At 34.8% G+C, this 12,363-nt stretch overlaps 1 protein-coding gene across 10 annotated transcripts in view; it reads left to right on the top strand.

Annotated features, from left to right (window-relative positions):
• The window catches only part of POSTN (periostin), a 37,459-nt gene extending 30,042 nt beyond the window's left edge, over nt 1-7,417 (top strand). For 4 of the 10 annotated variants that reach the window (XM_032982891.2, XM_032982896.2, XM_009963474.3 and 1 more), the window contains 5 exons: nt 810-887; nt 1,299-1,379; nt 3,502-3,588; nt 5,602-5,643; nt 6,204-7,417. In XM_032982891.2, the coding sequence (XP_032838782.1) occupies nt 810-887; nt 1,299-1,379; nt 3,502-3,588; nt 5,602-5,643; nt 6,204-6,238 (323 nt within the window). In that variant the 3' untranslated portion in view covers nt 6,239-7,417. The remainder of the gene's footprint in view (nt 1-809; nt 888-1,298; nt 1,380-3,501; nt 3,589-5,601; nt 5,644-6,203) is intronic. The other 6 variants (XM_042793339.1, XM_032982895.2, XM_032982893.2 and 3 more) reach the window with 3 other exon arrangements.
• Nucleotides 7,418-12,363: the final 4,946 nt, after the last annotated feature.

The following is a 12,363-nucleotide window of genomic DNA, read 5'->3' as shown; positions in this document are numbered from 1 at the left end:
GCTGCCATTAAAATTCTGTCAGCCAGACTAGTTGTAAGGGAAAGACAGTGTTATAGGAACATGTTGACTTAGCAGAAAATCTTAATATTCAATTTACTTAGAAAACCTTAACATTCAATTTAAGAAGTTGTTCAAGCAAGAGAGAAATAAAGAACCAGTCTTAAGTTATTCTCATACAGTTATTTACTATAATGAAAATAGCTGAATGAAAAACCTTGGTGATTTCTGAATAAAACTGAGACTATTTTTCAACACAAAATTTCTGGGCAAGAAAATAAAATATCATTTTCTCACTTCTCAAATTCAGGTTTCAATAATATCCCACATAAAATGGTCAATATGATGTAAAATGCCAGCATTTCAGACCTGATATTTCCTTCTCTTCCCTCTGTAGTAGAAACTGATAAAGAATCTCAAATGTTAAGCTCTCAAATGATTCATATCAGTAATAAAATCAACAATGTCTGTTTACAACAGTGGATCCAGACTCTTTTTGCACTTAGGAAATATTTGTTCTATGACCTAACACAAAAAACTGTTCAAAACTGTGCATTACTTTATGAATGTGAGAAGATATTTACTGTAAGTATGTTAAATTTGACAAAGTACTTTCCTGAATAGCTCTTTATACTATTTATAACCCTCTTTCAGTTTAGTTTGGGACACAGTGAATGATAAAATGGTCATAAAAGCAAATTAAAACATGTTAACCATGGAACCATCCTAAGTGTTAAATAGGAAAAAATAACTTAAAAGGCAATGTTGCTATATCGGATTAAAGTCACTGTCTTACACATCTTTTTTTCTAGGTCCTGAAATAAAATATACCAGAATTACTGCAGGTGGCACAGATAATGAAGAGAAGTTAAAGAAATTGCTTGAAGAAGGTTAGTATCCTTGTTTTCCTTCCTTCCTTTAAGAAAAAATAATTTAAAATTGTATTAAGTAATTACTGAATGGGTACTCCAGGTTTTCAGTAAAGGTGCTCATACTGCAGAATCATACCCAGAGATTAAACCTCAGAACCTGAGAAATGTCCAGATCTAATGGTCTGGTTTGAGTCTCTGATTTTCACATTTCAGTCAGCTTGAGTTGAGGCTGCCTGGGTTTAATATATAGTATGGTGTGTTTGTCATAAAATATGGTGTTTTCAGTGTTTACATGGAATTTAATATCATAACAGATTAATTTTTTAATTAGCAAAATGCTATGACAGGATTAATTTAATAACATGCTATTATAGGATTGTCAAATGTTTTCTGTAAATCAATATTTTGCCATAACCTGTATCCTATCAGAGGTCACCAAGGTGACAAAATTTATTGAAGGTGATGGTCATTTACTTGAAGATGAAGAAATCAAAAGACTTCTGCAGGGAGGTAATTCAGTGTATTAAAACTAACCTTTTTGCAACAGGCCATGATAACTGAAACCCCTCTCAGATATGTCAACATTTTAAAGACTGACATAGCAGAAGTGTAATTTTAATGGGAGAAAAAATAGAATGCCATATATGAAGTGCCCAATGTCTGTGAAATGGAAAAAAATACCAAAGTTTGATTAATGATTTTTTTTATTATGTTGTTCATTAAAAAAAAAAAAAAAAAAAAAAAGGATTTTTTTCAGTCTTTAAAAAGTTATCTAATCAAAACTCAGGGGAGCAATGAAGATTTATTCCACTTGCTGTGATTTCTTTTTTTTTCAGTAAATTTAAATCTGTGAAAAACACTTACAAAGTGGAAAGTATTTTAATAGGCCAAATTCTTCTTACTTATTAGTTCTTCAGAAATGAATATTCATTGCCCTCAAGTTAATAATTAGAGGCATGTTTAACATCCTTCTTTCAATGCTTGCAGGTGACAGATATCAAGGCATTAACTTTAATTCTCTTCAAATATAGCATTCCAGTGAATGGTTTTCTTTCCTTCTTGTTAATTCTAATTTGGAATGTTCTCTGCTTAATGTGGATTATAAAACCTATCTATAATAGCAATGTGGAATAAGAACGAGAATTCAAGTGTTGTATTTTAGTAAATGTTCATGTAAACCTGAGTCAGAAGCTGAAAAATATGTATGGAAGTTTCTCTTGGCATAAATTAACTGAATCCACTTCATTTTATGTTCACTTTTTAGTAAGTTAGAAACTTGAATACCATTGAAGTACCTCACTGCCAGTCGTGTCTTCACTGAATGAAAACTTGTAGTCCTTCAAAAGGACTATTCTATGGATTTGAATTAAACTTCAGTTAAGTAAAAAATTTAGTGATGGCTGAACAGCTGAACCACTTTCCATCAGGCAAAACCATGCTAGTTGATAATACAGCTAGTCTTAGAGAAAAGCCAAGGTATGGCTATGAATACTGTTGACTCTATTTCTTTCTTCCATTTGAAATATCTAAGTCTTAGTTTTACAGATCTAAACCAGGATTTGCCTATAATCAGTGGAGACAATTAGAAACTTCCAGAGGGTTTTTCATCTTATCCTAAGTGTCTTAGATATGTGAAAAGACTTGCTCTCTGGAGATGCCTATTTCTGTGTTAAATATTTAAAAAGAAAGTTGAAAATTAAGGAAATTATAACAAGAGAATCCATCTGTATACTGGACTATGTTCTATTGGTGACAACCAGGCAATGAAGAACAGGATCAAACTTCTTCTGTGGAACTGTTCAAAATTCTGGTGACAGGTCTGATGCCAGAATCTAACAATTACAATTGTAATTGCAATCATCTTCAGTTACAGAAGTATACAATTAAATAGACATAATCTGTAGAGATACATTTTACAGTGACACTATAAGTGTATGGAAAAGAGATAAACGGTTTCTCTGATGTAAGTTTGTAAAAGTCAGTGTTACCTCTTGAATTCTTACTATTTTTCCTTGCTATTATATGTTAGTTTGCATAAGCATCCTGCTTTACAGAATTGACCAAATAGACAGATTTGTCTCTTGTTTTAATTTGATTTTTCTCTAACTTTTACATGATTTATCCAGTCAGCTACCCTTGGCTGCCATGATAACACCTTACCATTCATTTAGCCAATAAAAGCAGATACATATGCTGCTTTGTGGCTGTTGGTGATAATGACAATAATGCTTTATGGCCCTCTTGCCTACATCAAATTATTTCTGTTTTGCTGACAATTTCCTAAGCATTTAAATCTGTCACAAATTAATGTATTACCTCTGTCTTGGTAAATAATTACCAAGAATTATTTTATATGGGCTATAATTCTATTCATACAATATCCAGCACTGCTCAGTACAATTGGTAGTCTTTGCTGAAACAACACTTCAAGACAAAATTGCAGTGACTCTCAGCCCTAGCAAATATATCACCTGTGGCAGGGCCAAGGAAATCAGCAGGACCTTATGTCATGAATAACATGATAGCCTGCATACACCTACACCCCCCAAAATTACTGCCACTAAAGACTCCTTGCATATGGAAAAAAGTGTTATGCCAGATTTAACTCATTTGTTTTTGATGCTTACCATAGCTGGAACTGAGTACACCAAGGTTACTAAAGTAATTGAGGGAGAGCCACAGATTATCGAGAGAGAAATCAAGAAAGTCCATCTGGAAGGTTAGTTTGTCTAAAAATTCAGTATCACTCAGACTTGCTTTGTCTGAAGTGATCTTTCCAGGTGGGATTTTGTAGTATCTATTCACAAAAATGACTTAGGTCTGAAGCAAATATTTTAGCAAGAGGAGTTTTATAATTGTTTTGGGAAAGAATTCTTTCAATGATGTTGAAGAGAAAAATGTTGAAGCTTATCTTGTGGCTAAAGTAACTAAAACATTTGGCAAGCATAGTAGACAAGAGGATGTGTCTAACCATAAAGCATAGGTTGAACATTTGAAGGAACATGTGCCATACGAATTGCCTTTTCTCTAAGCAGCACATCCAGAAGACCACGTGAGTTGTCTTTAAGTTATTTCTTGTCAGTGTTAATGTGATCTGTTGATGTGAGGGGTTCTCAACTTGGTGAAGGAGGCATAGGGTGGAGGGTATATAACCTCTGGGGTTGAGTAAATATCTCACAGGGTCTTGGAATTTCTCTACCCCTTACCCTCTTGTTAAATGAGGGAAGCTCTTTGGTTTGGAAAAGCTGAACAGTGTCGAGGTCCAAAATGAGTCTCTTAGAGAAGACAAATGCTATTCACCCTGACCTTATACCGATACTTCATTCAAAGTTAAGTAGCTTGTTTAGGGTTTCTTCTGTGTTTGTATATGTGTCCTTTTCCAATTCTAATTCTAATAATACAGAATAAGTTATTCTGTCAGCCTTTGGACTAAATTCATAGGAAAAAATATTATGGCTTGTGGAGGATGGAGTTAAATAAATATGTTTCTACTTTTTAAATGTTGAAGTCTATGCTAAATACTGAAGGTATACCATGGTGTTTGCATACCTTCAATGTTGAGTAATACAATGCATGCAGGGAAGTCCACTATTGCCCCAAAATTACAGACAGGTGTGATCTTTGACCATGAGGTTTACCTCAAACATAATTTTTGGACAGCATGTAAGTATGGAAAGCATACTTTGGATAGACCACATTCTCTCCTTGTCAGGGCAGTGCAGAGCATGAATTTTTCTATCACCTTGGTGCAAATATCCAGTCTTTAGCCTCAGCTGTAATGAGGTGAAGCCTGTATCTCAGTACAATGAATTTATATATCAGGATGAAAAGACAACTGACTGCAGCTGGTTAAGCAAAGATTCAAGTACTTCAAGATTGTAAAGGAAAAATACCACAGTAACATTTCTGTGACAGTAACAGAAGAATTATCTCTTGTACTTGTGAAATATTTTTCCTCTGAATGAGGAGACATCTGGTTTAAGAAAATGTCTCAAGGTTTGACAAGAAAGAGGAAAATGTGTCCATAGTTTCAGTGAGTCAGTATTTTCAAAAAGAGATATATCTGGTAATGAGGGTTGTACCTATCCAATAGCCCTTGCTCTACTCTACCTATTAAAACAGAAGTCTGAGAAAATTAACTGAACTCTAAATGTGGAATCATACTATGGACTCACAATACAATTACACATCAAGCGCTGAACACAGCTGGAAACGTGGCTGACATCTTGTGATGGTTGAGTTTCAAGCATATCACTTATAAATAATTCCTAAAATAATGTCTATACAGCAGACCTGGACATCCTCTGCCAACAGCTGAGACTGTCCTGTTCTGGACATTAACCTGGGTTTATATGTCATTGGCAGTGTCAGATTGTGTTTGCTGAACAAAGAGCAGGGACAAAACATCCTGGCACTTACCTACATCATATAGAATCTGTAAGAGATCAGTGTGAATAAAAGATTAATTGATACTGTTAAAATGTAAAAGTACTTTTTAAATGTTGGTAAGATTTGGTGGATGACTGCCCATGACAGAAATGTGTGAATTATATTATAAGCATTTATGTTTCAGGTTTTTAAGTCAACATGTTATGGCACAAAATTCTTAATTTAGTGAAAACCTTAAAGAGCAAACCTTACAAATCAGAAATGGGTTTATAACATTTCTAATGAGTTTTAATTTGAAAGGTTCTTACAAATCACTTCTGATTGCAACATTTCTGTTTTATAGAAGCACCTGTACGGAAAGTACAACCAACCAGGAGGACACAAGGTAAAAGCAAAACATATATTTAAACATTTTAACATGCATCAAATATTATTCTCAGTTACGTTAAAAGTCAGGAGGGAAAAAAAATACCCTTAGGAAAAGAGAGTTTGAAAGGAAAGAGTTGCATTCATGCTTTAAAAAAAAAAAAAAAAAAGAAATTTTAACAAAGCTCAGTATTGTTAACTACTGGGTTTCTAGATTTTTTCTTTATCTATATTTCTATCTGAAAATTATTTAGATTATATGCTTTAGTCAAACAGTGTTTCAGATTAGAATAAAGATGTCAAAGTGAGGTCTGACTCTGGAGTCTAACACTGTGAAAATGGCACTGTGGTATTCCCTACCATGAGATTTGTAAATCACTGATTCTACATTATTGTGATCAGTTAAGAAGCTAAGAGATCATTGTAATTTCCTAGCTGCCAGCACAAGAGTTAAAGATTCAGTGTCAGGCTTCATCTTTCCTCTTCACATGTCTGTTTCACAAGTAAATACAGTATATAGTGTAACTATATTATATATAATTATAGGTAATGATTATGTTTGTTTCCATTTTTTCCCAGGAGCAAGAAGAAGGACAAGACTAGCTTATTCCTAAAAGCTTTCCAAGATAAAATCTACAGAATTACAAACTAACAACATGGTCTTTGAGAGGAAGAGAAACTGTTTTTTAAAAAAGAACCAAGAACATTAGAAAACTATATTGTTTTGATAATATAATGTAAACTGAACCATGAATCCACAAAAAGATGTGAAGCTGCAGATACTGCTAGCACAGTGCTCACTGGGAGTAGTCATCTATTGGAGGTGCTTTAACTGCTCTTGATATTAAATACTATGCAGGGTGGGATCCTGGAACTGCGGAAGGCCATCAACTTCTGTAGAACCAGGATTCCTTCTTATGCTGGCTAGTAAGTGTTTGCAGCATTGGATTCAAAAAGAGAAGAGAACAATACAGAGTGTATTTTTTTATTATTATTATTTCCACTAATAAGAAATATAAATGAAATTAGATTATTTCTAGAAAAAAATCACTTCAGGTGACTTTTAGAGTAATCTAAGGAAATATGAGGTGTTGAAATAGCACTTTTGGTTCAGTAGTATTGTATGCTTTTTATAAATCAAAATTCATCATGTGTTTAATGTCATAATGATACCAGTAATGTTACCTTTTCTAAACAAACAATTATGCCATATATTAAATGTATCATTTTTTTGCTCTACATTGCATATCCAAATGCCTTCTAGTAACATGGCTAATTGAAGCTCTTAAAAAGAAAAAAGCAAACATTATGAGCTTCTTGAAATGTATTTGAGACCATGGTGACTTCTTTATTTATAAGAAAAATCATTCCCATTAAAGGAATCCTATACCAATACGTATACTGAGATTCTTAAGTATTTTTCCACTTTTCCCTAAATGTGCCTTTTGATTATTAAAGGAGATTTTAAAAGGGATAAATAAAATGCATGCAAACAGTTAACTCAGCATGGAAAAAGGTTTTATGAAAATGAGGCTAGATCTGAAAGCTTTTATATCAAAACATGCTTTGCTAATGAGTGATACTAATGTGGAATTGTCTGTAAATTGTGTCAATTTTATAACTCTAGTTTTGTATTCATAAAAGTTGTTTGACTTTATTAACAAAAGTTGGAAAACAATTCTTCACAGAGTAGGAAAACCACGTTCAAAGTGCCTTAATTTTGCAGACCAAAGTTTCAGAGGAGTTATCTAATGTGCTTTTATACTTCTCTTTTGAAACAAGTACTTAATAAAGAATTTGGCTCAACTGGGCTTGCTTTCATTTATATATTTTTTTTTTAATAGTAAAGTTTAAATATTCTTAAGCTTTTAGTATAGTTCTGAGTTTAAAAATATGCTTTCACAGAAGCAATCTGATGCTTCCTTTTCTCACTCAGCACATGATAATGCACTTAAACTGCAACACTCTCCTTAAACACAATTAAAAACCTTCCCTGATTCCATAACCGCATACCATGAGTGCTACTCCCTGAACGGTAAAGTTATCTGAGCATTGGGGTGATATATTGTGTAGCCTTATGGGGCTGTCACTCTCTCAATAAGGTGACCTCAGTATCTACTGTCACAGTGTTTTGGTGGAAGGACAGCTTTTAACCCTAGCAAGAGCTAGAGAGATTTTAGGTGAGAATGAGAGCTCTTAGGACTGCCTAGAGGGCAGACTGTCATTAAATCGTTAATTTTAATCTGCTTTCTTCGCTACTGTGCCACCATGAGCTGTCAGTCAAGTAGGATTTTAAAGGACAGTAATTATGTTAGGGGAGGAATGTGCCTGTGCTGTCCCCTCCCAAAAAAAAAGAGTGGGAGATGGGGAAGAAAATGGAATGGAATTGACAGATAAAGTATGTACAGGAACTGGGGAGGAAGCACAAAGAGTAAAGAAAATGTATTAAAACCTATCCTGTGGTAGGATATTTTTAACTTTTCAAGTAGGAATAAATTTGTAACATAGTAATTTTGGTATATTTTCTGCTTTAATAACATTTCAAAACCTCTGGTAGTCACTAAAATACCTTTCCATGATTCACCCTTCGTTAATATAATACAGGTGAAATCCAACAATATATAAAGGGCACACCTGCATGAACACTTGTTTCCCTGATACGCTCCATCCCTTTGAGTCCTTCCTTGACCACAGAAGGTATTTTCCCAGCTGCACTGCACACTGACATCTCTTTTGATGGAGTGGCTTTTTCTATTTATCTGAACAAGAATCTTTCCACAACCAAATATAGAAAGAAAATCAACATGTTATTTTAATTGCTTTACATATAAGTGACTTCTGTCTCCACACAGCCAGTCTTTTACCAAGGAGCAGATTTGGAGAACTTTTAGGACTACGACTCCTCCTGCCCCATTATCTATTTCGCCTCACCTTATAGTAATTTAAATGAATGTAATGTGATTAAACAAAGGTTTAACATACTACCAAGACAGAATGTTTACTAATAATAGAGAACTCTAATCTTTGGTGTTTGCTTATAATCTCTTTGGGATTTATAAGCAGGGATGCCCAGTTGAGTTGGTGATGGAATTCTCAAAGCACTTTATCTGCTTCCTTTGGTATAACTGTATGAAAAACTGATGCCTGAGAATTTCTAACTGGCAGTGCTCCCAAATCTGTCACTTTTGCAAGAAGTAGGTGCACATAAGTGATCTATAAGATCACTAAATGTTCACGTCTGCTTTAAAAATCCAATTATCTACCAATTTAATAAACCTGAAAATAAATAATAAAAAATCAAAGACATTCTTTAAATTTTAGCACATGTATTTTGATATTAATTTTTAGTAAGAGGAATATTAAATAGAAATAAAAATAGCTGTTCTCCTGCTTGTAAAATACAAGAAAGTTAGTTACTTTTTTTAGTCAAGAGATCTCCACACTTTTTAAAAAGAAAAATTCAACATCATTGTCTGTTTTACAGATGAAGATACCTAGTCACAGAAAAATGAAATCCTCTCTTCTGACATCGAGTTCATTTCACCATTTTCCAGATCACACTTCTCTGGTTTCCTCATCACTAGCTAACACTTGATGTCAAAATGCTATAAAAAAAATGACAACTTGTTATTCTTGTGGTGGTACATTTTGTGGTTTTATGAGAGCAGCTATACTAGTAGGAAATTGGTAGAGGTGACATGCCTCCTGATCTTCTGCTTTTGATCCATCCGAATGCTCCATGGCTATTATGCAGACTGCCTGCCCCAGCATGCTTGGCAGCAGATTATATCCTTTAGCTGGAGAGATTTTCATCAGGCAGGCCTACATTTCTTTAAGTTCTTTGCCAATGGATGACAGATAAACATTAAGTACCTCCACATGCCACTCAAAGTGAGAAATATGTTCACATATATAAACTGGAGAAGGGAGATGATACTATGGCAGTGTCAGAAAGCTCAGTGTACACAGTACTACTGCAGAGGAATGGGAGAGTACCAGGCTAATACTTACAGGCGCCAGGCTAATACCTACAGTTGTGTCTATGCTAGCAAACTAAAGAGAGAAAGGAAACAAGCTGAAGCACTGACATTAGGTTCTCCATGTTATTTAGCTGATAGTATGCTCCTTGGACAGGTTTTTGTCTATGACAACCAGGCAGTGCCTGAACATAGTTCAGGAGACAGTGAGAAGAAAGAACTGTTCCCAATAGGAAGCATAGATAAGGCCATCTTGATTTAAGCAGGATGGAGTATTGAGGCCCACAGAGAGCAATAAAGTGCCACTTTTCCCCACAATCAGGAAACTGGCCTTCATCTTTTTTACTGGCTTGTATAAATGCTGTGTATAATACCAGTCTTGTCACCTATTCTGGGCCAGTTGGCCGCCTTCTGTCTCTATTCCTCTCTTTAATTCCCTCCTTTCAGTGTTTCAGGAATCTGAAATAACCTCTCTACCTTAAAAGAGACAGAGACTGAGTAAGAACTTGTTTGCACTTCCTTTCCCCCAACCATAGATGTACATTGCTCTTCTTAGCCAAGTGCAGGAGCTGAGCAGAGTTGTTGCTTCTGGAAGACCAAGGTGCATTTTTGCTCCTTGGGAAAGGAGAGGTAATATATTTTAAGAATAAAATTAATCACCTCTGACAACTACAAATGGAGTTTAGGTTCCTCTCACCTAGCATGGAGTGTCTATAAGGTATATTACTACATCTGAGGTAATTGGCAGAGTTTTCCTCTAGTGTCAGTGGCAGCCCCAGTATAGTCAACAGGATTTAGCAATTTAGGTTCATGTGAGTGAAAGTAAGCATCTGCTGCAGGGTAGAGGGACTGTATCTTAGTCTGTCTGAACATCCATTGCATAAAAAGGATTGCTACATTGGCAAGCTCAGACATGGACTATCTTTACATTGTATCAGGTCTCTCTTGGATGAATAATGTTGACTGAGTTTTAAGTCTGAAAATCAAATTTCTTACATGCAAGATTATTTCTTTTGCAGAAATAACTATAAAAAGCTACTACTTAAAATTAAATTGATAGTTTGATTCTTTTATAAAGACAATGGTGTGAAATCCTAAATAAAGTCAGAAAGGATGATTTACCATTTCCATTTTGATAAATGAAAACATGTTATGCAAGTGACTATCTTCGATGTAAACCTAATATCTCTTTCCATGTTATTCATCTGTCAAAAGATCTAGAATAGTAACACTGAATTAATGAATTCCACTCTTTGTCCCCAAAGTATTTTAGTAAGATATTTGGAGAGCCTTGACATAAATTTGTCTTGTGATTCATCTTTTTACTGTCTGAAGCTCAGAATTGTTAAACGCCAATCACAGACAGAGGATATGAGTAGGGATACAGAAGTTTAGGCACAGCTCAAATGAAAGAAGACCTGATTCCTTTGAGTATGGAGATGCAGAAATTCCTGGTGACACTATGAGATGCATAGGTCCTCCTCTTTGTAATTAGACTGTGTGAAATGCATGAAACATTTTTGAAATTCATGATGGCATGGGGCTTCATGTTCAATTATTAAAGGAAGGTTTGCCTTCGTTTCTCTTCTGCATAAACCACAAGTGTGAAGATTTCAAAAGCTCACCTTCTCTCTTGTGTCACCTTTCTCCACAAGTATTTTTTATAGCATTTCAAGAAAATACAAGTGCGAAAGTATAAAAGATTTCCAACATTTGCCAAGAGCTGTACTTGTTATAATAGATTATAGCAATAATCTATTTTTGACATATACAAAAATTCTCACATATGTATATTACCTATTTTTTAACCAGCACTAATTAAAATTTCTGTGATATACGAGTTTTATGTTTAACTGCTAACACAGAAGAGGAAATATTAGATACAGGTTATGCATGGGGAGGAGAATAATTCCTCATGGTACAGTAAATTTGTAAAAGATCAGAATGACACTATATCATTAGGAACCCAGCACATTGTTGATTGACAGGTAGCAGTACTTTTCATTCAGGATACTTTTCAGTCTGATTTTCAGCCATATAGATTAAAATGCTTCTTTTCTTGTTCCTTTAACTGCCATCTTTTAAATACCACAGAGTTCAAGCTTACTTTCATGGATTTATTCCTTGTTAAACAGAAGTAACCTCTGTGATGGAATGTGCAACTCAGAGGAATGTCATTGGCAGTTACACTTTGGATCATAAAGTTCACCCATCCTCATGTGTTGGGTTTTGTATTCATGCTTCATTTTCAGCTCTGATACATCTCTTGCTTGCTCAGATTTCTTGATTTATGATGTTAATTTCCATATCTATATTTCTAAATAAAAACAGAATTAGAGACTTTTCTTGTGTTTGGATCAAGTAGCACATGTAATCTGCATCCACACTACACAGCACTTTGTTCTCAGCTTCTTTTAGCAGCTGATGCCTCTGTGGTCTAATGTTATTGTCAGGGGCTGGGGGGGGAATGCTTTTTTCCCCCCTCCTTGCTTTAAGGAGTATGAAATATCATGATGCTTTTGAAGATGCTGTTTTAATATGACAGAAGTTTTGCACTGTATGCAGTGTGGTGAAGTGTACAGGAGTTAACTGAGTGGAAAGCCTGCTGGGGCAGGGTTGGAGGAAGAGAGAAAGCAAAAACTGTGCAGCCTTGTCTATGCTTTCTGTTGGAAAATTTCCTGAAATCTGTTACCCACAGATTAATGCATGGGATTGGCTCAAAAACTGCAAGCTGGTGGGGACGAAAACTGCTATGGATTGCT

The sequence above is a fragment of the Tyto alba genome, unplaced genomic scaffold (genome assembly GCF_018691265.1).
Source record: "Tyto alba isolate M040663 unplaced genomic scaffold, T.alba_DEE_v4.0 Super-Scaffold_2, whole genome shotgun sequence".
Lineage (NCBI taxonomy): Eukaryota > Metazoa > Chordata > Aves > Strigiformes > Tytonidae > Tyto > Tyto alba.
This window is presented reverse-complemented; position numbering and strand designations above follow the sequence as displayed.